At 40.8% G+C, this 27121-nt stretch overlaps 1 protein-coding gene across 2 annotated transcripts in view; it reads left to right on the top strand.

The window, feature by feature from the left end:
• LOC138748961 (anoctamin-2-like) overlaps nucleotides 1-27121 on the top strand; it is a 98319-nt gene that overhangs the window by 48834 nt on the left and 22364 nt on the right. For both annotated transcript variants that reach the window (XM_069909930.1, XM_069909931.1), the window contains 2 exons: nucleotides 1879-1950; nucleotides 3444-3524. In XM_069909930.1, the coding sequence (XP_069766031.1) occupies nucleotides 1879-1950; nucleotides 3444-3524 (153 nt within the window). The remainder of the gene's footprint in view (nucleotides 1-1878; nucleotides 1951-3443; nucleotides 3525-27121) is intronic.

Raw genomic sequence — 27121 nt, 5'->3', positions numbered from 1 at the left:
ACCTATCACACTGCCACTCGTACCTCAGTAGTAAATTGACACTGGATTGACAGTTCCACTTAAGCCTCAATTGGAAATATGATTTTTTTAAAAAGTTAATCAGGGTGAGCTGGCTTGTGTTAGGAGATTTGATGCACCAGATGAGGTGTCTGATGATGCTATAGCAGAAGAGATGGCATTAACCAAAATATTATCGGTGGAGTACACATTGAGTAGCAATTTTCAAGTACATACCACAGTAAGACTGAAAGGAATGCAATATAACTGCAAATCTGCCAGAAGTCACCAAATGCTTGCACTGCATTTTGGTTTATATTTATCATAAACCAGATGAACAGCTGAGTAAAGTTAATATCTATGGGACTGTAAAGTGGATGAACTGGACCAAACCTAATTTCTGCCATTAATTATTTCAACTCTTGTACTCATTAGTGTTAAAACTGCTGCCACTAAAATGATCCCCAATTTTATAAAAGTTTGTCTTGTTTTCATGAATATTTTTATTTTAATTTGTTTTCTTTTTCTCTTTTATTGCCAATTATGCATCAAGGAACGTATGAAGGTTTGAAACTGTTTGAATGCAGACATTTCCTTTCTTCATATTTTAATGCATATTCCAGTAGATAAGCAAATTAGTGCTTATATGTTTCTGCAGAATCTGCGTATCACTCATTCCTATATTAATGCAACCTTTGTAAACTCTGCTCCAGAATTACACTGTACACCAAATGTGGTTGAACCAGATCATTAAATAGAATAGAACCATCTCCCCTATATATTCTTGCCCTCAAGATTAATGTTAAAATTCCATTTGACTATTAAGCTTTCTGCTTTAAATTTGTCTGTCGCAAAGAAGTAATCTGTGCTTTCTCAATCTCTCCCACCCTCCTCTTTTACTATAAAATATCTATTACTTTACTAAAACTCTCAATTTGTGGTCCATAATGGATAACCTCAAACTTGTGATGAAATTTGGCCACCCACTTATCTTGATGGGTGGGACCAGTGACTGGGACTCGGGTTCGAATCTCGTGCTGTCTGTAAGGAGTTTGTACATTCTCCCCGAGTCTGCGTGGGTTCCCTCCCAATGCTCCATTTTCCTCTCATTGTTCAAAACCTACCAGGGGTTGTAGGCTTATTTGGCTGCAAACGGGCTTGTGGGCTGTTTTATATGTCCAAATTTTAAAATTTACAGTTTTCTGTTCCTGTCTGTGCCAACTCTGCTGTGTCAGCGGTGAATTTAGTTGTGTTATCCCATGTCAATAGACAAAAGAAGTGTTAATATTTGGTTACAGAAGAGGTTCATGCAAGATTACAGTAAACCCTTCCTTTCTATTTCAGTGGATACACATGGTCTCTTCATTGTGATACTGATCTATCAATTATTTCCCTTCAATAATTTTAGCTCCTACGAGACATTATCGAACTTCTTGGAATTCAAAATACCCCTCTCTCTCACATTGATTTTTACACATACATTTTGTGAAGTTTATATATTACCCACCTTTACAAATGCATGTTTATTCTTTCTGATCTAATCAAATTTCTCAAAGTGCTCAGATTATTCATACTTAATTTTAGGCAAACAATTTAGCTCAAGGAGTTGCACATGCAACCTTCCAACATAAAATGGTGCATTGCTAGTTTTGGAAGATTATGGCTAAACTACCCTTCAAATTCTTGTATAGAAGCCATCAAGTCCTTTTTCAGACAGTAGAGCCATTTTCTTAAAACTTGCTTACTTTACCTATAATTTTGCATAATTTTTAGTTCTTGTACCCCTACAGGGAAAGCAGATTCCACCTCATTGTTGCTTTATGACACTGTCATCAATTTGGTTTTCTTTAGTTGATCTTTACCATTGTTGTATTACTTTAGGAGCATCTAAGACCCGAATATGAAACTAAACTTTTACAGAAGAAAATTTTAAATGAAAAAAAGGAACTTAATGTAAGTTACATGATATTATTTTCACTACAAAAGAAGTTGGTCTAAAACCCAGTGAACAATTCTAAGGGGGTGACAAGTTTTGGGAATGTTTAGTCCAGAGGCCCCAGACAGATTCACTGCTTGTGATTTTTCTGTTGTGAATATACAGTTTGAGGAATGAAGTAGATCTAACTGCAGGAACAGGTCTTCAAGGTGCCTATTTCCTGACATACCTGACCATCACAATTCTTGTCCTGGATATCCTCCATGGCTCATTGTTCATTGGAAGAGAACAATTCTGTTACCATATTCCACCAATTGCTTGAGGTAAAATCTACTTTGGAACTCCCACTATGATGTACAGCTTGAATTATTCCTGTACCAAAACATCAAAAAACCTAGATTATACTGGATAACAATTTCCTCCCCCCACAAAAAAAAAGTTTTGCTTTCTGAAAATAAATTATAGATTATGATAGACAACTATAAGATGAACACAAAGATAACTTCAGATTTGCTATATCACGTGGGAATTTGGAGAAATATTAAATTAACTTTTATTGAATTTAGCATCTTTAATCACATAATTATGCTGACACATTGCGTTAGTTCAACTGACCTAAAAATGTTTTGCAGCTGATTTTCATTTGTACTTGGCATCTGATGCCTCATGTCAGTGGTCAACAATAGTCAGTCAACATTGATGGATGCCATTTGCTCTGATACCGTTTTTCCATGGTCACAATGTCCTGGTGAAACCTTTCACCATGTTTATCACTGATCGCACCAAGATCAGCAGGGAAGAAGTCCAAGTGCAAATGAACTTGCACTACAGAAATAATACAGAAAATGAATTTTCAATGACATGTTACACATCACAGTTTTGTATGCTTGAATTAAATTTAAAATGTGACAGAACAATCACAAAAATAGATTATATCTAAAAAAAAAGGTACACGATAGGAAAGCTTCAAGGTGATTTTTCTGATTAGCAGCCTAGAATCGATAAAATACATCCAAAAGTGTTTAGGAAGCAAACTCTTCATTGTCTAGTGTTATTTACTGATGGGATTTCTACCAACTTTTATAGCTAGAGTCATTCTGGTGAAGGTACTCACTAAGCAGTTCCACAGAGGTTTACAAGATTTGGAAACATCAACCTCGAGGGGAACTTGTAAGAGGTGGAATTCACATGGACCTGATGGTTTTGTTTTTCTTAGTAATGAAAAGCATAAAGGAATCTGCCTCTCTGGCAGACTTGGTGAGCTGTTCTGTGTCTCACTGCCCTACAATTCACCACACAGCATTGCTTCAACAAGAATTAAATAATTTCTATCTTGACATCTTTATGCTATGAAAGTCAGTCAATGGTTACATTATTGTGGCTTGTGCATGACCTTTTGGAATGAATTGTTTTAATGAGATCAGTACCAATTATATTGCAATTAATGCTTGTTTTACTTTGAATACACTCTGTTTCATTATAATGATAAACAGCATTTATTTTACAACAGAAAAAAGACCAGGATGGATGTGCAAAAAGCAATAACATATGGAGAGACAAGATTCTGTCAGCCATGGGTGGGCTGAACTTGGTAACTATAAAACTTTTTAATAATTACACCTCAAGCTTAATAACCAAAACTGAATTTACTGCAGCAATTATTGAGCCATTTTTGATTTCCTGGTGTAATTCATACATTAAAGGATTGAATGGAATAAATTTGGTTTGCTAAAAGGCTTTCCATGTTCAACATCCTGGATTCATTGGGATGAAAAGATTAATGTTTGGGGTTCAAATTAATTTCTTGTTTTAATTTTAATCAAAAATATTAGACGGAATTAGATGCAGAAGGCAGAATAAATCATAACTTCAACATGCTGCCCAACATTGTAAAAGCCAAAGTCATGGAAAGATTTTAATCAACACCAACTGAACCAACTAAAATGGGGCACAGAAAGCTCAGATGAACTGCTCATCAAGTGTTTTCAGGATACTTAGAACAGAAGATACTGGAGCCAACCAGAGAGTGAGCCATATTAGACCTGGTAATTCTCCAAGAGACAGAATTAAAGAAATAATTCATAGTGAGGGCTCCTCAAGGTATCAACAATCAGACTATAATTGAATTTTACTTTTACTGGAGGAATAAAAGAAAAGAATCATGACGATATTTTAATTAAGAGCATTTACGTCCAATAGCACCAACTTTAGCTGTGATTAAATGCTTTAAAAGGCTGGCCATGGCCAGACTTAACATGTACCTAATCACAGATATGGAACCACTGCAATACGCCTATTGTCACCCATCACTGGCTCTCCACTCAGCTCTGGATCACCTCGAAAATAGCAACTCATACATACAGCTGCTCTTCATCGGTTGTCAATACCATTATTCCCTCAGTGCTGTTCAAGAAGCTAGGCCTTACTACCCCCCCCCCCCCACCCCTGCCGCAACTGGATCCTTGACTTTCTCATTGGAAGACCACAGTTAATACAGATTGGAAATGATATCTCCTCCTCACTGGTCATCAACACTGCCCCCTTCCCCCAGAATGCGTGCTTAGCCCATTCACTCATTATACACTCATGACTGTGTGGCCAAGCAAAATTCCAAAGCCATCTACACATTTGCCGATGACCCCACAGTTGTCGGCAGAATCACAAACAGCACTGAGAAAGTGTACAGGACGGAGATAGATCAGCTCGATGAATGATGTAACAACAACCTTACACTTTCACATCAGCAAAACCAAGGAGATGATTGTGGACTTCAGAAGGAAGTCAGGGGAACACAACCCAGTCCTCAGCTCAGTAGTGGAGAGGGTCAAGAACTTCAGATTCTTGGGTGTCAACATCTTGAAGATCTGTCCTGGAGCCTCCATGTTGATGCAATCACCAAGAAGGCTTGCCACCGGCTATACTTTGTGAGGTGTCTAAGGTGTTTTGGTATGTCACCGAAGACTCGCAAAAACTTCTACAAGTGTACTATGGAGAGCATTCTGGCTGACTGCATCGCTGCTTGGAATGAAGGTGCCAAATCTCAGGACAAGAATAAATCCTAGAGAGTTGTTAACTCGGCCTGCAACATCACAGGCACCAGCCTTCACTCCATCAAGGACATCTACATGAGGTGGTGTCTTAAAAAAAGCAGCCCCTCTCCTCAAAGACCCCCACCACCCAGGCCTTGCTCTCTTCACTCTGCTACCATCGGGGGGAAAAGGTACAGGAGCCTAAAGACGAGCACTCAGCAGCACAGGGACAGCTTCTTCCCCGCTGCCATCAGATTCCTGAATAATCAATGAGCCATTGACATTGCTTTAATATAAAAATAGTCGTGCACAAAAAGTATTGTTGTAAAATTGTCCCAAACATGTATATTTGCACCATGATTGCTTCTTCAAAACATTGAACTTCATGACAATAAATTCTGATTCTGATTATGTCAGATCAAAAGAATAATGATCTTAAGTGAATTAGAAAATTCAATGAAAAGATCAGGGAGGAACTCATATCAGGGGCGGGGTGGGGGTAGGGGAATTGGGAAAAGAAATTAGTGACCTGGGAAATGTTACTGAACAAATTGCAGGAGGTGTGGACTAACAATGGCCTTGATTCCTGATGGCAAGTGTCTGGTGAGATAGTGGATGAGGAAGTCTTAAATTTCTAAAATTCCCATTGATCAGGGAATCAGAATCAGAGTTTCCCCATCTAATATTCCATTAGATCCCATTTTGTTCTGAAAGAAGATGAGACAGAAAGGCAAGTTAACAAAATATCAGGTTAAGATTAAAGACTTTATAATTGGGCACTCAAGGAAAATTCAAGGTCTTTGGTCAAAGTCAATGTGGCTTTGTAAAAGCATAAGCACATTTGATCAATATAATTGGAGTATTTTTGAAAAAGTAACATGCTGTGGATAAAGGGAAAGTAGTAAAGAAGAAACAAGGCGATTGCATAGGTTAATGGAGAGTGCAAAGATCTGATAAATGAGTATGATGTGGGAAAAGGTGAAGCTGTTTATTTTGACAAGAAAATAAAGTATATTATATAAATGGCAACAGATTGCCAAACTCAGAGGTTAAAAGACCAGCGTGTCCTGTTGAGGAGAGTGGCAAGGTAGGACAGCTAATGGAGCCACTGCGCAAACATCCTGGGTCCAGGTCTGACCTTCCATGCTCCCAATGTAGAATTTGTCCTTTCTCCCTGGAATTGCATGGAATTAATGGTGGATTCTTTGATTCTCTTACCAACCAGCGTATCTTGGAGGTTTGCAATGTTAACTATTTCCTGCATGTAGCCCCTAGTCCAAGTGAATGGGTTATCACAGAAACTTCTTTGGAAATGGAAGTGCAATGAGAGCCAAAGTGGATCAATGGGAATGTGAAGTTGAGATTACAATCTGATCAGCCATTAAATGGCCAATCTAAATCAGCCCTCTTGATGGTATGGAATCTGGGGCAGTGCATGAAATGGAAAATTTTTGAGCAAAGAGATTGCTCTGAGCTGGCATAGACTCAATGGGCCAAATGGCCTTCTTTAATGTCATAAAGAAATAAGAATCTCATTAAACGGCAGGAGAGTCTAAACTGTTGAATGACCTCCATCTGTTTTTGATTTTGCATGCATTCTGCTGATGTTTGGGGAAAATGCACTCATTCAGCCAAGATGACCTTTAGGCAAACTCAATTTACTTTTTCCTTGTTAGTGGATAAACCCCTCCTTGAACAGACACAAGAGGGTTAGAATTCTTAACAGCTCCTTGTAATTAAACTATCATTTTTAGAATCTTGCTGCATAAAATTATGTGGAGCAAATTTCATTAGGCAGTTCATCCCCACCGGTATCAGGGAGTTGATCTGCTTGAAAACTTTTTAAATATGGTGACAACACTCTTGACACCAAAATTTAATGCTCTTTTCTTACTCTTTCAAGTTGTCATGATGTTGATTCCCTTTTTTTTTATATAAAGTGTCTTCAAAAAAAAGTTGGCTACGAGTGATTTGTAATATGGCTATTTTGCTATAAGTCAGCTATGATCCTTGTTTGTGAATTCCAAGGTTCAGACTGTTGCACTGTCATGGCAAGTGTCCGTTTTGTTGTGGTGAATAAATCAGAGCAATTTCACCGACCTCTTGGGATTTTGAGGGCTTGGTGGACTCAATATGCCTGCTGCTCGAAGCAAAACTATTTAATCTCATTTTCTAAGCACAAGTGAGCTTTCTTGGAAAACTGTAATATACAATTAGTTCTTTGTTCCTCTCAGTAAAATGTGACACATTAGCTTCAAACATCTTTGTGGACCTTCTGAATTTCCAAGGCTTGGCTTCGCGGATGAAGATTTATGGAGGGGTAAATGTCCACGTCAGCTGCAGGCTCGTTTGTGGCTGACAAGTCCGATGCGGGACAGGCAGACACGGTTGCAGCGGTTGCAGGGGAAAATTGGTTGGTTGGGGTTGGGTGTTGGGTTTTTCCTCCTTTGTCTTTTGTCAATGAGGTGGGCTCTGCGGTCTTCTTCAAAGGAGGTTGCTGCCCGCCGAACTGTGAGGCGCCAAGATGCACGGTTTGAGGCGATATCACCCCACTGGCGGTGGTCAATGTGGCAGGCACCAAGAGATTTCTTTAGGCAGTCCTTGTACCTCTTCTTTGGTGCACCTCTGACACGATGGCCAGTGGAGAGTTCGCCATATAATACAATCTTGGGGAGGCGACGGTCCTCCATTCTGGAGACATGACCTACCCAGCGCAGTTGGATCTTCAGCAGTGTGGATTCGATGCTGTCGGCCTCTGCCATCTCGAGTACTTCGATGTTAGGGATGAAGTCGCTCCAATGAATGTTGAGGATGGAGCGGAGACAACACTGGTGGAAGCGTTCTAGGAGCCGTAGGTGATGCCGGTAGAGGACCCATGATTCGGAGCCGAACAGGAGTGTGGGTATGACAACGGCTCTTTATATGCTTATCTTTGTGCGGTTTTTCAGTTGGTTGTTTTTCCAGACTCTTTTGTGTAGTCTTCCAAAGGCGCTATTTGCCTTGGCGAGTCTGTTGTCTGTTGTCTATCTCGTTGTTGATCCTTGCATCTGATGAAATGGTGCAGCTGAGATAGGTAAACTGGTTGACCATTTTGAGTTTTGTGTGCCCGATGCTGGTAGTCATGGTGAGGAGCTGGCTGATGGAGGACCTCAGTTTTCTTCAGGCTGACTTCCAGGCCAAACATTTTGCCAGTTTCCGCAAAACAGGACGTCAAGCACTGAGGAGCTGGCTCTGAATGGGCAACTAAAGCGGCATCATCTGCAAAGAGTAGTTCACGGACAAGTTGCTCTTGTGTCTTGGTGTGAGCTTTCAGGCGCCTCAGATTGAAGAGACTGCCATCCGTGCAGTACCGGATGTAAACAGCATCTTCATTGTTGAGGTCTTTCATGGCTTGTTTCAGCATCATGCTGAAGAAGATTGAAAAGAGGGTTGGTGCGAGAACGCAGCCTTGCTTCACGCCATTGTTAATGTCTCCATTTAAGGCCCCAGTCACTTCTGTTGAACGTTTAGATGTCTTTGGCTTGGCTTCGCGGACGAAGATTTATGGAGGGGGTAAAAAAAAGTCCACGTCAGCTGCAGGCTCGTTTGTGGCTGACCAGTCCGATGCGGGACAGGCAGACACGATTGCAGCAGTTGCAAGGGAAAATTGGTTGGTTGGGGTTGGGTGTTGGGTTTTTCCTCCTTTGCCTTTTGTCAGTGAGGTGGGCTCTGCGGTCTTCTTCAAAGGAGGCTGCTGCCCGCCAAACTGTGAGGCGCCAAGATGCACAGTTTGAGGCGTTATCAGCCCACTGGCGGTGGTCAATGTGGCAGGCACCAAGAGATTTCTTTAGGCAGTCCTTGTACCTTTTCTTTGGTGCACCTCTGTCACGGTGGCCAGTGGAGAGCTCGCCATATAATACGATCTTGGGAAGGCGATGGTCCTCCATTCTGGAGACGTGACCCATCCAGCGCAGCTGGATCTTCAGCAGCGTGGACTCGATGCTGTCGACCTCTGCCATCTCGAGTACCTCGACGTTAGGGGTGTGAGCGCTCCAATGGATGTTGAGGATGGAGCGGAGACAACGCTGGTGGAAGCGTTCTAGGAGCCGTAGGTGGTGCCGGTAGAGGACCCATGATTCGGAGCCGAACAGGAGTGTGGGTATGACAACGGCTCTGTACACGCTTATCTTTGTGAGGTTTTTCAGTTGGTTGTTTTTCCAGACTCTTTTGTGTAGTCTTCCAAAGGCGCTATTTGCCTTGGCGAGTCTGTTGTCTATCTCATTGTCGATCCTTGCATCTGATGAAATGGTGCAGCCGAGATAGGTAAACTGGTTGACCGTTTTGAGTTTTGTGTGCCCGATGGAGATGTGGGGGGGCTGGTAGTCATGGTGGGGAGCTGGCTGATGGAGGACCTCAGTTTTCTTCAGGCTGACTTCCAGGCCAAACATTTTGGCAGTTTCCGCAAAGCAGGACGTCAAGCGCTGAAGAGCTGGCTCTGAATGGGCAACTAAAGCGGCATCATCTGCAAAGAGTAGTTCACGGACAAGTTTCTCTTGTGTCTTGGTGTGAGCTTGCAGGCGCCTCAGATTGAAGAGACTGCCATCCGTGCGGTACCGGATGTAAACAGCGTCTTCATTGTTGGACTCTACATCACCTTTGTTGACCTCACCAAAGCCTTCGACACCGTGAGCAGGAAAGGGCTTTGGCAAATACTAGAGCGCATCGGATGTCCCCCAAAGTTCCTCAACATGATTATCCAACTGCACGAAAACCAACAAGGTCGGGTCAGATACAGCAATGAGCTCTCTGAACCCTTCTCCATTAACAATGGCGTGAAGCAAGGCTGTGTTCTCGCACCAACCCTCTTTTCAATCTTCTTCAGCATGATGCTGAACCAAGCCATGAAAGACGTTTAGATGTACATTCACAGTTAAATCATTCAAGTGGTGCAATCTAATTAGCACCATCAAGATAGACGTCATAATCGTCTTTCAATGCTGCGGAGTTAGATTAGATGATGAGATTACATTTGGAGATGCGAAGCATCACAGGGGCACAGAGGATATTAAGAAGATTTGCATTATTCGCAGCCTTTAACCACCCAGGACATTGAGAACACCCGAATGAATGTTGGAAAACACTGGGTTTTCAGAGCTACTGATGAAATAGTATACTTTCATTTAGCTCTTCATTTAAGAAATTTTCTGATTATATGGCTACTTAATGGCAAATATTGTACTGGGATTCAGAATAACAGCTCATGACTTAAAAGTTATTGAATCAGAACCAAAATTTATTGTCATGGACACTTCACAAAATTTGTGTTTTCCAGCAGCTTTCATAAAACTACCTTACAAAATAAATAAAAAATAGTCCAAGGAAAAGTCAAAGGCAGTGTCAGTGGTTCATTTCCCATCCAGGAATCTGATGGTAGAATCTGTTCTTGTGCCGCTGAGCGCTCATCTTCAGGCTCCCGTACCTTTCTCTCGATGGTAGCAGAGTGAAGGGGGGGGAGCATGGCCTGGGTGGTGGGGGTCCTTGAAGATAGAAGCTGCTTTCTTAAGATGTTGCCTCTTGTAGATGTCCTCGGAGCAAACACTGGTGCCCGTAATGTCACAGGCCTCGTTAGCAACCCTCTCATCCTTGTCCTGAGTGTTGGCACCTCCATGCCAGACAGTGATGCAATCAGTCAGAATGCTGGGAGATTGCCAAGAAATATTGTGATGCAATGTGTTTCCGTCTCTATTTTTTTTTAAAGATGAAATTTCTGTCGCGACTCCCCATCTCTTGTGGATCTCAACCTGATTAATTGAGTCTAACATTATTTGCTGGTGTGGTCACCCAATTTTTGAACACAAAATATCCCTTGGTGATTATAAGGCTAGGTATAGATACTTTTATAGTTTGTGTGGCATAAAGAGTAAATGAGTTAACTTCAGCCACGATTTGAAGGCACTGATACAGAAGTAAAACACATTGGATCACATAGGGAAACTGCCTTCATCACTTCCTGGGTTGAAATGCCCACCATGTCATCCTGAACTCTGTAATGATTGCTGCAAACTCTAGGGATCTCATGGTCAGGTCTCACACCCAGTATCATCCTGGAGGCTTTCTCTGCAACAAACCTTGACCATGCCCTACTTTCAATGCCAGCAGAAATTATATGTAGTCTTGCACCTCCTGTCATGTTTGGAGCAAAGAACATATAATGGAATCCATGTGCTCTTTTCATGACCAATAACAACAACAAAAATCCCATTTCCCTTAGTAACTAACTAGAGAGCATATATATATATATATATATATATATATATATATATACTGTTCTGTCTTTATGCTTAATACATCATATCAATATTGTGGCCAGAATGGTTAGTGCGATGCTATTACAGTGCCAGCATCCAGGTTTCAAATCCAGAACTGTCTGTAAGGAGATTGTACATTCTTCTCACGTCTCCACAGTTTTCCTCCCTCTCTTTAAAATGCATGAGAGGTTATTGGGTATAATTGAGCAGCCCGGGCTCGAGGACCGGAAGAGCTTGTTACTGTGCTGTACATCTAAATTTTAAAATTTAGACATTTGAATTTAAATATTCTTTTCTCACTATTTTGTCCAAATTTCCACTTCAACTGTTAGCACATAAACCAAAGGCTTATCAATCCGAGCTGACCTCCTTCCCCCCTTCCCCATCATCCTCTCCACACCATGCAAACATCTCATGCTAACAGAGGCAACAAAATCATCTAATCGAAAGCAAACAAATATGTTAAAATTATTTCAATCCTGCTATAGATGAACATTTCCAGGGTAATGGAAAGTGTATGGGTTATTAAAATCAAAACCAGGATCTATTCCTGGGTCTGTTAAGTGATATGAAGTTCTTTGCTAAATCCTTCCCCAGGTGCAGATGAGAACTGTCACACATCTGAAGTGTGAAGTGTATTGTGTCACTAATAAAGAATTGCTTTGAAATAGAATACTGCCAGTGCACCTTCCCAAGAACTGTACAAGAGAGTAAACAGGATTGCTTTCCAGAATAGGTTCAATAGAAAGGATAGCAAGGTGACTACTTAATAGTTTGTAACCTATCAATTTCAAACTGATTGCCACACGATGTAAATTCCTGAATCTATCTTCCATTCAGTACTTGGAATTGGCCAAAATAAATGACCATCTTTTTTGTCTTCATTCTCAGAGCAAACCCCTAAACTCTCTGGGGAAGGAAATATTAAACTAGAAGCTGATGCCAGAAGTGTCATTGGGAACTGGCTCCTTCATCCATAGCTTAGTGGTAACTTCAGCTTTAAAAAAAAATTGCCAAACTGAGCTGAGACTTCAAAGGAATTGTTTGAAGTAAAAACTTTTGAAATGACAATAGTCACTTATCCCAATTTGACCTATGGCCTTTCAGAAATGGTTAGTCTAGTGCAGTGGTTTCCAAACATTTTCAGGCTTTGGCTCCCAGGCCACATCCTTAGCACCCACATGCATTTCTTGGTATTTTAGATCTTATGCATTTAAAACAACTAGTCTAACACTATAAACAAGCGTTTGTATTTCACAAATTAAACTTACAGTAAATCAATATATTTAACAATATGAAATGCATCTTACCTGTAACTCAGTTTTCCCACAACATTGCCTACTTTTTTGCTGCTGAGCTGTGCCCATATTTTATTCTGCAACAATAAAAATAGGAAAGGTTCTTTCCAATCACAAGAAAATGCAGCAGAAAAAACATAAGGAAATATAATAGCAATGTTATTACTAAAAAAAGTGCATGACATAATAATGCAAGTACAAATGTGAAACTAAAAATTCAAATACTTAAGAACTACTTAACATTAGAAGCTACAGTTAGATATAAATGCAGGTATACCTTGTATAACACGTGAGTTTTGATATAATATGGTTGGTTCTTGTCCAGTCACCATCCCTGGACTGAAGATAATTTTCAATGCTTACAATCCTAGAGCAGACGTGAAATTGCAATGATCACCAGTCCCCACAGCGTCTGCTGTCTAATCGACCTGGCATGTGGCGCGTGTCCTGCCAGGGTACATCACCACTGCCCCCTTTTTCCTCACTGCCATCTTGGATCTTTCCACCCCCCCCCCCCCCCCCCACCTCCATTTCTGGTGAGCTGCACTCACTGCCCATTTTGGGAATGACTGGTCGAACGTATAAATGAATATTTGAAATTATAAATAAATGAAATAATTACGACTCCAAATCATTTTACAGATGATGATCACCCTGACTCTGATTTCATAGAACTGCCAGGAATAATCATTTAAAATTTTTAATATAAATTTAAACATACAGCATGGTAACAGGCCATTTCACCCCATGAATCTATGCTGCTCAATTTATACCCAATTAATCGACATTCCCAGTACATTTTAAACAGTGGGAGGACAGGGAGAATATACAAACTCCTTATAGACAGCATGGGATTCGAACCCTGGTCCCGATCACTGGCGCTGTTACTGTTACGTTAACCATGCCAGTCTAGTAGTTAATCAGCAGTCAAGTGCTGACTTGAGGGTCCCTGACGAGTGCCATAATCCTAAACAGATAATATATTTTGGCAGATATTATAATTTCATAATATTTTGACAATAGGACTTTTAATGAAAGGAAGATGAGAGCTAATTTCTAAATCAGGAATTTGGAATGAATGTTGTAATTAGGCGGAGCACATAGTTTTCTTCTTAAAGAGGTTCAATTTAAATTTATCGTCAGAATACATACATGATATCACATATAATCTGAAGATCCTTCATCCTGCAGGCCAGGCAGAATCCCTACTATTGATAATGTAAACTGTACTCAAGAAAAAGATATGTATATAAAAGAAAGTAAGTAAATAAAGAAAAATGTAGGCAAAAAACGTAGAAAAAATATATTCAGTAATAAATAATGTGCAAAGTAAGCGACCTTAAATGAGTCCCTGATTGAGTTTGTATTGATGATGGAGGGGTAGCAGCCGTTCCTGAACCTGGTGGTACAAGTCTTTATGGTTCCTATTTTTTCTTTGGCTTGGCTTCGCGGACGAAGATTTATGGAGGGGGTAAAAGTCCACGTCAGCTGCAGGCTCGTTTGTGGCTGACAAGTCCGATGCGGGACAGGCAGACACGGTTGCAGGGGAAAATTGGTTGGTTGGGGTTGGGTGTTGGGTTTTTCCTCCTTTGTCTTTTGTCAGTGAGGTGGGCTCTGCGGTCTTCTTCAAAGGAGGTTGCTGCCCGCCGAACTGTGAGGCGACAAGATGCACGGTTTGAGGCGAGATCAGCCCACTGGTGGTGGTCAATGTGGCAGGCACCAAGAGATTTCTTTAGGCAGTCCTTGTACCTCTTCTTTGGTGCACCTCTGTCTCGGTGGCCAGTGGAGAGCTCGCCATATAATACGATCTTGGGAAGGCGATGGTCCTCCATTCTGGAGACGTGACCTACCCAGCGCAGTTGGATCTTCAGCAGCGTGGATTCGATGCTGTCGGCCTCTGCCATCTCGAGTACTTTGATGTTAGGGATGAAGTCACTCCAATGAATGTTGAGGATGGAGCGGAGACAACGCTGGTGGAAGCGTTCTAGGAGCCATAGGTGATGCCGGTAGAGGACCCATGATTCGGAGCCGAACAGGAGTGTGGGTATGACAACGGCTCTTTATACGCTAATCTTTGTGAGGTTTCTGATGGCAGTAGTGAGACAGAGTGTGTAATGAGTGGTATGAATCCTTAATGATCACTGTATTCTCTGATGACAGCATTCCATGTAGATGTTTTTCAATGGTGGGCCGAGATTTGCCTGTGATGTAATTGGCTGCGTCACTACCTTTGAAAGGGCTTTTTGCTCAGAGGTAGTTGTATTCCCATACATTAGACATTTCCACTGCTCGTGAAGAAGTTTGCAAAGGTTTCTGATGTCGTACCGAATCCCCACAAATTCTTGAGTAAGTAGAAGAGATGACCTGCTTTCTTCATGATACATTAGTATGTTGTGTCCAGGAAAGGTCCTCTGAGATACTGACTCCAGGAATTTAAATTTTCTCACCTTCTTTCCCTCTGATTACCCAATGATCACTGGATCGTACACCTCTGATTTTCCCTTCCTAATCAGCTCCTTATTTTTGGTGACATTGACTGAGAGGTTGTTGTTGGTGCACCATATCAGACAAGTCCCTCCTGTATGCTGGCTCATTGCCCCTTTTTTTATACAGCCCGCTACTTTGGTATTGTCAACAAATGTGTAAATGGTGTTGTGGTCGTACTGAGGTGCTTGTTTATCTGAGAAATAAAAGGGGAAACATTTAAAGAGAAGAGCAAGCTGGCTGTACTCATTTTAGCCTCAAGTGAAGTGAGAGAAACAGAAAGCTACAAAGTGGTAACATCCTCCATTCCATTGAGATTTGCAACATCTCAGCTCGAAGGAACACACAGTCATCTGGTCACCTCTTCCGCACAATAGGCCCTTTCCAACTGGCGTGTAAAATGCAGTTAACCAGGCAAATTTCCCAGTTGGTGTCCCAGTTACGTGGCAGTTAAAAATGGTTCAACCCAGTCAACCTCATCAGAACCCAACCTGGTCCCTGACCTACCTCAGAGGTAGCCCAGTTAAACTTACCTAGGTCACGTTCACAGGCGATTTGAACAGGAAAATGGCTGACCCATTTATTCCAGTGACATCAGCGCTTGCATGGGTGCGTCACCGGGCAGCCAGCATCCAAACATCCGGCAGTACTTCTGGTGACACGTCATTGCAGGGGCGGGATCCCCCTTAAGTTGTCAGGTTGGCGATTTAATGGGTCGATCTTCCAGCACCTTTGCCCCTGTAATTGCACCCTGATCCCAGGAAGGGCTTCCCAGGTGCTGTAGTTTAAAAGGGACCAATGATTAATCTGGTTTGTGTTCTAAGTGAATAATAAGATACAGAAAAAGAAAAAAATAGTGGCCAAATGTCTGTTGGAGAGCACCTAATTTTTCTCTTCTAATGCCAGAATTTTGATAAGATTCCTCAAAAGAACTTGATGGCACAATATTTTTATTTTAAATTTAAATGTAGACATGCAGCGTGATTACAGGCCATTTCAGCCCACAGGTCCGTGCCATCCAATTTTCACCCAATTAACCTACAACCCCTGGTACATTTTGAACAGTGGCAGGACACCGGAGCCGACACAGACATGGGGAGTACGTACAAGCTCATTACAGACAGCGCAGGATTCAAATCCCAGTCCCGGTCACTGGCGCTGTAAAGGCATTGCACCAACCGTGCCACCATTTCATATGAGGGGATCTCAGTAACCATGTTGCATTTTGGAAAGTAAGCTTGAAGAGCAAAGAGTACCTAGAATACTTCCATCCTGCTTGAAGAGTGAAGAGTACCTAGAATTCTTCCACCCTGCTTGAAGAGCGAAGAGTACCTAGAATTCTTCCACCCTGCTTGAAGAGCGGAGTACCTAGAATACTTCCACCCTGCTTGAAGAGCGGAGTACCTAGAATACTTCCACCCTGCTTGAGGAGCGAAGAGTACCTAGAATACTTCCACCCTGCTTGAAGAGCGAAGAGTACCTAGAATACTTCCACCCTGCTTGAAGAGCGAAGAGTACCTAGAATACTTCCACCCTGCTTGAAGAGCGAAGAGTACCTAGAATACTTCCACCCTGCTTGAAGAGCGGAGTACCTAGAATACTTCCACCCTGCTTGAAGAGCGAAGAGTACCTAGAATACTTCCACCCTGCTTGAAGAGCGAAGAGTACCTAGAATACTTCCACCCTGCTTGAAGAACGAAGAGTACCTAGAATACTTCCACCCTGCTTGAAGAGCGGAGTACCTAGAATGCTTCCACCCTGCTTGAAGAGCGAAGAGTACCTAGAATACTTCCACCCTGCTTGAAGAGCGAAGAGTACCTAGAATACTTCCACCCTGCTTGAAGAGCGAAGAGTACCTAGAATACTTCCACCCTGCTTGAAGAGCGGAGTACCTAGAATACTTCCACCCTGCTTGAAGAGCAAAGAGTACCTAGAATACTTCCACCCTGCTTGAAGAGCGAAGAGTACCGAGAATACTTCCACCCTGCATGGAGCAGGTGAACAAGATAGAGTGGAGCAGGAAACGGGAAGCCGAGTTTTGAGAGAGGTGAAATTTACATGGTGGATAATGGAATGTGAAGGAGAAAGACATACACTTGAACGGAATATACGGTGAAGCTTAGTTGGAAGTGTAGGTCTGTGGAGACAGTGTGGGTGATGAAATAGATATGGAGCCAACTCGTGCAGTAACTGAATAAACTCTAAGCAGAATCGTGTCATCAACAGGGACATGATGTATGCTTAAAAAGTTACAGTAAACTTAAAGTGAGTGATGCAGAACTGAGAGCCCCAGCAGTCAAGTCATATCCTGAAGGTGTGCAGAGCAGTATCGTCCAGAGTGTAATCCCAATGTAAATGTGCTAGCGAGTGTATAGTGTTCATGGTCCAAGATGGGACAAGGCATCTGCACAATATTTGGAGAATACTCGGTCACCAATTATGGCCCGGGAGCTTTCAATAAAAGAAACGATGAAATTTGGATCAGGGGCAACAAGAATGAGTAGGGGAAGCTATGGAACCCAACAAGGGGCTGTCAGACAAGAAGCCATCATGTTACTCTCTATTAGAAGAACTATGCTTGGTTGTTGAGTAGCCCAGGTTGATGATCTTTTTAATAACTATTCCTTTGTGGTGTCTCAGGTGTAGTTCGGAGACTTAATCCCTCTGGTGCCTACAGTACTGCAGTTCAAAGCAACCCAATTATTGGATTCCTGGTGTTTACAAGGTCACATAATTAGCTGTTTCTGTGTGGAATCTTACACCATCTCTCTGAATAGGAAATATCAGTGCACAAAGCAGTTAGGCAGAAGTCCTAATCTGGCACCCAGTCCTTCCTGAGCAAGTTTGACAAGCAGGAAGGGGGCGTTTCGATGACCTGTTATCTTAATCGAATGTGACAGGCTTGGAATAGTCAAGCTCTAGTATTCTTGCAATTTGTGATGTAAAATCCACCTTCTGCTTGCCAACCAAGGAGTGTGGTTTTACTAGGCTGTGTTTTTAACAGCAGTGCCAGGTGCCATGAGGTGTCTTGGGAAATCCAGCCATGTGCTGAGCACTTGTAATTGTTGTACTTGGGTTTGTAAATTGTGTACAACTAAAGTCTAAATCTGAAGTCGCGGCTGAATCGGAGAGGAACCCCAGAGTGAGAATCCCTAGAGGCAGAATTCTCACTGTTCTTTACTCTGTAATCAGTTCAAGCCTTCATGTTACACAAGTGGGAGTTGAGTGGGCAAGTGATGAATAACACAAGGAGCGACCATTGCGACCAGCTTTAGTAGTATCGTTTGCAGCTTAATCAGTTATCCTGTTATGAGAATACTCAGAATTATTTGAAAAACCTCAAAATAATGATGAGATCAAGATGTTATTCATGCATTATACAACTTAGCGGTGTTCAGTTTACCAGAGTTTGTAATGTTGGCTTCTTTATGTGGGAAAGCTTTGAGAAGGAGAATCAAACAGCTACCAGGATCCCTGCAAAGGCCAAGGACCCTGTGATATCTGTCCCTAAAGATTACGTCAGAACATCATTCAAGAGTTGAACCCTCGTGAGGCCTGACGGCATACCAGGCAGGGAACCGAAAATCTGCACTAACCAACTATCTGGAGTGTTCATGGACATTTTCAGCCTCTCATTACTGCAGTTAGAGGTTCCCACCCACTTGAAAAGTGCATCAAACATCACAGTGCTCAGGAACAGCAGAGTGAGCTGCCTCATAAAGCCATGCTTCCTGTCTAGATTGCCTACAAACGCAAGCTTACACCACTTCGACTATCGCTCAATAGCACTAGCTTAAAGCCATGCTTCCTGTCTAGATTGCCTACAAACGCAAGCTTACACCACTTTGACTATTGCTCAATAGCACTAGCTTAAAACCATGCTTCCTGTCTAGATTGCCTACAAACACAAGCTTACACCACTTCGACTATCACTCAATAGCACTAACTTTTACTGTGATTAAATGCTTTGAGAGGACGGTCATGGCCAGAATTGACACGTACCAAAGCAAAGATCTGGATGCACTGCAATTCTCCTATCGTCATAATCACTCCACAATAGATGCATTATTGCTGGCTCTTCACTCATCTCTGGAACACCTCGAAAACAGCGATTCATGCATACATCTGTCTGCTCTTCATCAACTATAATTTAAATTGCAAAAGCATTCTTCCCTCACTGCCGGTTAAGAAGGTACAGACCCCATCCCACAACTGGATCCTTGACTTTCTCATGGGAAGACCACAGTCAGTATGAATTGGAAACAACGTCTTCTCCTCACTAATTATCAACACAGGTACACCTCAAGGATGCGTGCTTAGCCCACTGCTCTACTCATTATACACCCATGACTTTGTGGCCAGGTACAGTTCCAATGCTATCTAAATATTTGTCAATGACACCTCAGTTGTCGGCAGAATCACTAACAGTACTGAGGAAGGGTATAGGAGGATGATAGACCAGCTCGTCGAATGGTATCACACTAAAAGCCTTGGACTCAACATGAGCAAAACCAAGATGATTGTGGACTTCAGGAGGAAGTCAGGGGAACACGACCCAGTCCTCATCATGGGCTCAATAGTGGAGAGGGTCAAGAACCTCAAATTTCTGGATGTCAACATTTCCAAGGATCTGTCCTAGAGACTCCGTGTTGATGCCATCATGAGGAAGGCTCACCAGCAGCTACATATTTGAAGTGTTTGAGGAGGTTTTGTATGTCACCGAAGTCTCTCGAAAACTTCTACAGATGTACTGTGGAGAGCATTCTGGCTGGTTCCACCACTGTCTGGTATGGAGGCGCCAAATCTCAGGACAAGAAAAAAAACTCCAGAGTGTTAACTCGGCCTGTGACATCACAGGCACCAGACTTCACTCCATCGGGGACATCTACATGAGGCAATGTCTTTAAAAAAAGCAGCCTCTATCCTCAGGCCATGCCCTCTTCTCTTCACTCTGCTATCATCGGGAAAAGTGTACAGGAACCTAATTGAGCACACAACTGCACAAGGACAGCTTCTTCCCCCGCTGCCATCAGATTCCTGAATAATCAATTAATCAAAGACACTGTCTTACTTTTCGTGCACTATTTAAAAAAAATATATATTTATTGTTGGAAGGTGGTTTTTAAATATGAAATTTGCTCTATGACGATGCTTCAGAACTCAGAATTTCATGACTTGTTCATGACAATAAATTCAGACTCTGAGCTTATTGTTTTATGCCACCAGGGGGCAGGGACGAACAAACAATCTTCCAGTCTTAATGGAAACTTGGAACAAACAGCCAAGCTTTTAAAAACACTGCTGTACTTCCAGTGCAGTGGATGAAAAGTAAATTTGGGTCCTTTGACATTAGTCAAAAATAAAACCAGTAACCTTAGCCAGTCTCCCATCTAACATGTGCCTCTTGATAACTCCAACATACTTGTTGGCTGCCACATTTGCCCAGAGTGCATGACTTAACTTGTAATTTGTTACATTTAGCATCTTAGAGCTTAAAAGGCCATGGGTAAAAGCCACACTTTGCAATATGTGGCTTAATTCTTCTACCCCTCACCCACCCCATGCTTGCTTTTTAAAAAAATTTTTTAACTCCTTGGTTTTGGAAAAGGACAAATCAGAATCGCTAGAATCATTGAATTCTAAAGCATTATTAACAGTTTGTTTAACCTGCTGTAGATTTAGGAGTGGAAGAATATTGATGCCCTGGTGCTACATTATTCCCAATAATCTCGAACCTTAATACCCATTGAGTTTTAGTGCAGGATGAGTGTGAACAGCTTGTTCAGTAGGCTGAAGGACTTGTTTTCCACCCTGCCTCTCTGACTCAGTGAATCTAATTGGCCTTTGAAAGCTTCTAAGGAACGTGCTTTCACCACCCTTTCAGAATATGTGCTCGAGACCCAAGGATCAGTCCACATGACAAAATGTCACCTCATTCTAATAATTTTATTTGCAGATCACTAACATCTGCTTCAGGTTCTGCTTTCCAAATCCAACTGTTTCTCATCATTGCCTATACCCATATCTGAGACGCAAGGGTTCAGCAATTATTTATCATCTACTTTCATATTCCGTTCCCTTTACACCCCATTCTAAGTAACCTATTTAATTAACTTGGCCACTCCATGCTGAAGTGGATCACTTCATTCTTTGCTTTGACCAGCTGCACATGGAGTTCACCTGCTCATTTCAATAACCTCTCTCTGCACTCCTAAATGTGGATGGTACCTTGCAAGATACATATTATCTTGTGATATTTTCCATTGTTTGCAAAATTCAAAAAATGTGCTTTCAAATGCAAACCATTTACATAGCATACAAGGCAATGCCTCCTTTTTAAAAAAAAATTTAAAAAGTTTTAAATTTCAATAACAATAAGTTTGTACAGTACAATTATGGAATATGCCTTGGAAAAAAGAAACAAAAATCACCTGCAAGTGTACTCATAAAAATGAATTCCAAAGCACAACCATAAAGGACAGAATAAATTTATATTTTGAAAAACCCCCAAGCAGAGCAGTTATATTTTAAATAAAGTAATCAATGAAAAAAAGAAAAACCCCTTTAATCAAAATCACTTCTACTTGACAAGGTTAGAAAAAACTTACCATGTGAGTTTCGAGTGACGACAACTCAGAAACCAACAGCACAATATCAAGGTTTAGAACAGTCTTAATAATTTAAATTATGGCAGTAGTCCATAAAAATCCCCCATGTCTTGGAAAAATTAGTATTTGAATCTTTCATGGCATATCTAATTTTTTTTTTAAATATAAGCTTAAACAAGACGTAGAATCATTTAACCATTGTATGTGTGTAGTGGAGTGCTATCTTTCCATTGATCAACATTGCACATCAATGAAATAAAAGACAAAATTTGGTTTTGAGATGAAGTCAATAAAACATCATCATTATCCGATATCCCAAACAGAGCAATTAAAGGGCAAGGTTCCAATTTAACCTTAAGAATCACCGATATGTGTGAAAAATATCTTTCCAAATTTTTTCTGGACTAGAGCAAAACCCAAACTCGTGAACCAAGGAAGTTTCGGCAATTTTACATTTGTCACGTGAGGATTTATATCTGAATAAAACAAACTAATGTACCCTATGGGCTACTTTAAATTTCAATAAACAGCATTATGCTCATTAATCAAATTGCAAATGGAATCCCAAACCTCATCAGAAAATGAAAGATTCAAATGCTGTTCCAAATCACTCTTGATCTTAACTAATGAGGCTGTTCTAAATCAACTAAATTATTATAAAGAAGAGACATTAAACTTTGTGAGAAAGTTAAAAATCCAAAAGTAAATCAAGAATATTAGCCTCAGGAATTTGTGGAAAATAAGGAATTGACATTGAGCAAAATGTCTAACTTGTAAATATCTAAAAAATATATATTTGGCAAGTTAAATTTTGCCACCAATTGTTCCAAAGAAGCTAAACCATTATGAATAAAAAGGCATTTGAAACATTTAATACCAATCTATGTCAATTATTAAAAAACTGTATCCTGCAAAGAAGGTTAAAAAAAAAGGTGATTCGATATAATGGGACTAGCAAGGGAAAAATTCCAAAATTTTAAAAAACTTCTGAATTGTGTCAATATTCTTTAACTATGTTTAATTATCAGATTATTAGTTATCTTATATAAAGAGGAGGATAAGCAGAAACTTAAAATTTCTAACAGAGAAGTATTCTTTTGAAGATTCAATTCCATTTCTATCTATAAAGGGCTGTCAACCAAATTATCAAAATAGAACAAAAGAATTAACTTATATACAGTGACTGCCCAATAATATAATCCAAAACTGGGAAATGCCAATCCACCATTAAATAAAGGAGAAACATTTTCCTTAAAAAAGATTTTTGTAGCTCCTATTGATTATAATACCAGAATAGGAACATTGTTTTTCCACAATCTTAAAAGGAAAATTAGTATAATTTGATAAAGAATCATTCAAAGGTAAAAGTTTACTTTTATGTAGATTCAATTTATATCCATAAAAATGACTAGTATGAGAGAACAAAGTTAATATACTAAGCAAGGAAACCTCTGGATTAGAAACAAAAAACAATAGATCATCTGGATATAAAGAAACCTTATGTTCAATACCCTTCCTCTGGATCCCTCTAAAATATTAGAGCAATTGCTAAGGGCTCTAATATCAAATCAAAAGTAATGGACTTAAAGGGGAATGCCTCCTACATCAGTCCACAATGTGTATTCTCCAATCAAGCTGTATGTCCTAAATTATCACAACCAATTTTTAATGCAATATGAAAACAAAGCAGCATCTGAGGATAAACCAGATCGGGCAAGTCTGATTGAATAATACTTTCCAAGAGTCATTACTGGTGCAGTAAGCTTTCTGGTCTCATGCCCTCTAAGACTTTGCAAAATCATTTCCCTGTACTGTAAAATATTAGATTAATCAAAAGCATAACTAAAACTCATTAATAGTTGCTTTGCAGAATCGATGTAGCCATCGCTCACATGATCAATTTGCTGGCAACAATTATAGCGGTGTGATGATATGTCTGCATGGTTCAGATAGCAGAAGACAACCTGCTTGTGGTTATATGGGTGAGCAGTTCCCTTTGGGCAGGGAAAGTGAATCATAAGGGTATTATTTCATCTGATGGTTACATTAAAAAAAATCAAACTGGAACAATCTCTCATTAAACCATACAAGAAAAATGATGGAAGCAGAATGTTGGGTGATTGAGGTTTTTTTTTTGCAGATGTTGTGTTAAGTTATTGGACAGTATCAACTAAGAAAGCCTTTCTTTCCATAAATATCACCTGCTTATTCCAGCATTTATTTTCCTCTATGCCTTAAAATCTGACAATTTCCTTCATAAACATACTGTCATTCATAAAGAAGCTGACAAGGCAAACAGAAACAATGAAAACTTTTGGATTCCTCTTGCTCTTCAATAAAATAAATAAACTGAATTTAGCCTGAATAGTTTTTGGGAATCTAAACGGTCACTGTGAATCTGTTACTTGTGTCAAGGTTTAAAAAAAATGTATTAAATAAGCCAAGGTCAGGTTACAGTAAACCTGCATCAAGGCAGGTCCAAACAGTCCCTCTTCATCAATTATCAGTCTGTGTTAAACTGTGTGGCTGGAAACTTAACCTTGTGTTGCTGTTCTTTCTGGCCCACGTGCATAAAAAAGATTTACGATTGAAAGGGTTGAACGCGTTTGTTTTCTAACCCAACATCTATTACAGACTGAAACGTGAAAGTTTGCAGATGCTATGATTATGGTAAAAATGCACAGAAAAGTTGGAGGAACAATTTACTTTGCTTATTCCTTGAGGAAGGGCTCAGACCCGAGGTGTCAATAATATATTTTTAACTTCCTATTGACGCTGCAAGACCAGCTGAGTTCCTCCAGGATTTCTGTATGTTTACCTATTACAGGCCATCAACTGATTAACCCCCCCTTCCCCCTGCCCCAAATGTGGCAGGCTCTCCACCTCCTCCTGTCTCTCTGCATCCCAGTCACCATTACAAGGTGACCCTTCTTGCAAATAAAAATGCCACTGCTCCTTGAATCAGCAACTCCTTCTCAACCAACAACTGAAGGGCCGCCACTTTAAATTGCCAGCTGTCAATCCAAGATCCCAACATGCACCATTACATTCCCCACACTCCCCCAAATTCCAGCCTCATTTCCCCCTGAAGCCCACCAGCAAAAGCCTCAACTGTTTACTACCATGAAGTTAGGATGGAAGAACAGATTGCACAAAAGCACAATCCAATTGGATGGCTCTCAGGCATCACCGAGTATTTAAACAGCATGCCTAATATGGTCACACCCATGGGATTAATCCATCATTAATAGCAGGAGTGGGCTCCATAGATTGGAAAAGTATAGATTAAGTTAAAGGGAAGGAAAGTGGCAGAAGAGGTTATTGAAGTCTCCAGAATAAAAGATAGGACAGAGTTTGAAAAGAATAACATGGAGATATGTGAGAAGGGTGGTGAACATGAGACTGAAGGTGTTGCAGTGTAAGAAACAAGGCAGTTGAGTTTAAAACGTAGCTAGAAATTGGAAGCCATAACTTTGTGGGGAAATAACAGAAATGTGGCTGTGAGCTGAACATCCAAGATTACACATCTTATTGAAATGCCAGTTCAGGTAAGCATGAGAGAGGAGCTGATCAAAGTTGATGGGAAGGGGACCCTAGTGGGGTGGAGTGGGGGGGGGGGGAAGAAATGGTAGAGCAGCAATGGCAGGGGTTTCTTGAGATAATTTGAAAGATTGCCTCATCCAAAAGAAGTATTCTAAATGCAGGGTGGTGGAACCAGGGCTGACAAGGGAAGTTAGGGACAGTCGAAAAGCAAATGAGAAGGCATTTAGTATTTGAAAGATTAGCGGGAAGCCAGAGGAATGGGTATTTTAATAAAAGTTAGATTTCTTTTGAAGGCTTGAAGGATCATGGGATATGAAGAATAAACAAGGGTAATGAATTTGGATGGTTTGTCATGATCATGTTGACTGTTGGAGTAGGCTCAAAGGACTGAATGTCAAAGTCCTATGCTCCCATCAGGAGATACTCACACTGGTAATAGAACTATTTAATTTCTGCCCTCAAGGTCAATTAACAAATTTGTATGCTCTTTCTTCTGGATGGACTTTGAAAGTCAATTAACTCTCTCTACCAATTCCCCCCCAATTTGCTGAGTATCAACAACATTTTCGGTTCTTATTTAAAATTACTCAAGAACAAATTATGAACTGCAAAGATAAGCTGTGGGAATGTATCTGAAAGGAGACACAAGGAAACAGAAAGGACTTGGGGAGATGGGAAAATGCACCAACATTCAGAGCAGAAACTGCACGTGCAGACTTCAAGCTACTTTTGCGCTTTGCATTTTCGATACTGAGATTACATTGAAACATATCACGTCGCTGCAGTCTATCTTTCTGTTGGGGAAAAAAAACAGTTTTAAATCTAGTCTGGAGATGTTGCTTTTCTTCCTGTGCTTCTGAACTCCTTCTGTCAATACAAAGGCTCAAATGAGCTTCCACCAGGATTTAGCACATTGCAAATGTTCATTGCTAATGACCTGATGGATTTAATTTAGTAAATCATCAGACTAAGTTTTCCGAAGCTAGCGACAGACAAGTGGATGGCCAGTGAGAAACACATGCAGACAAAATAAGATAGAACATCAAAATTATCTGCAGATGTTGGATATCTGAGATAAAAAATGCCCAGGAGGTTAGGCAGCACCCGTGTGAAGAAAAGCACCCCCCGACTCATTTTCACTCCCTACAAGTGTGATTTGCGTGCCAAATATTTCCAGAATGTTCACTTTTTAAAAACAAGAGTCAACTGTAGATCGATAGACAAGCGGAGACAGTTACTCAGCCAATTATACTCCTTTTAATAGCAGTTAACCTGGACAGATTTGGCTTGAAGAATACTTATCAATTAGCATGACAGCAGAAATTGTTCAACTCTCTCTGAATGGGAGTGATTAAGAAAGAGGAAGTACTGGAGCTTTTGAAGCATATTAAGGTGGATAAGTCTCCAGGTCCTGTTGGGATTTTCTCCAGGTCCTTAAGAGAAATTAGTGAGGAAATAGAGGCTTTGACAGTGGTTTTTCAAATGTCATTAGAGATAGGTATAGTGCCAGAGGATTGGCGTGTTGCACATGTGGTACCTTTGTTTAAAAAGAGTTCTAGGAGTAAGCCTACCAAATTTTGGCCAGTTACGTTTGACGTCTGTGGTATATACTTCTTAGAGAGAGTATATGCACAAGTATCTGGAGAGAGAGAGTCTGATTAGGAACTCTCAACATGGATTTCTGTGTGGAAGGTCATGTGTGACCAATCTTGTTGAATATTTGAAGAGGTGACTAGGAATGTTGTTGAGGGTAGATCAGTAAGGCCTTTGATAAGGTTCCACATGGAAGGTTAGTTAGGAAGGTTCAGTCATTAGGTAGTAATTATGAGATAGTCAAATGGATTCAACAGTGGCTGGAAGGGAGGTGCCAGAGAGTCAAGGTGGATAACTGTTTGTCAGGCTGGAGGCCAGTGAGAAGCGGTGTACCTCAGGGATCTGT

Source organism: Narcine bancroftii, chromosome 13 (assembly GCF_036971445.1).
Source record: "Narcine bancroftii isolate sNarBan1 chromosome 13, sNarBan1.hap1, whole genome shotgun sequence".
NCBI classification, from domain to species: domain Eukaryota; kingdom Metazoa; phylum Chordata; class Chondrichthyes; order Torpediniformes; family Narcinidae; genus Narcine; species Narcine bancroftii.
The sequence above is the reverse complement of the archived record's forward strand: the minus strand, read 5'-3'. Positions and strand labels throughout refer to the sequence as shown.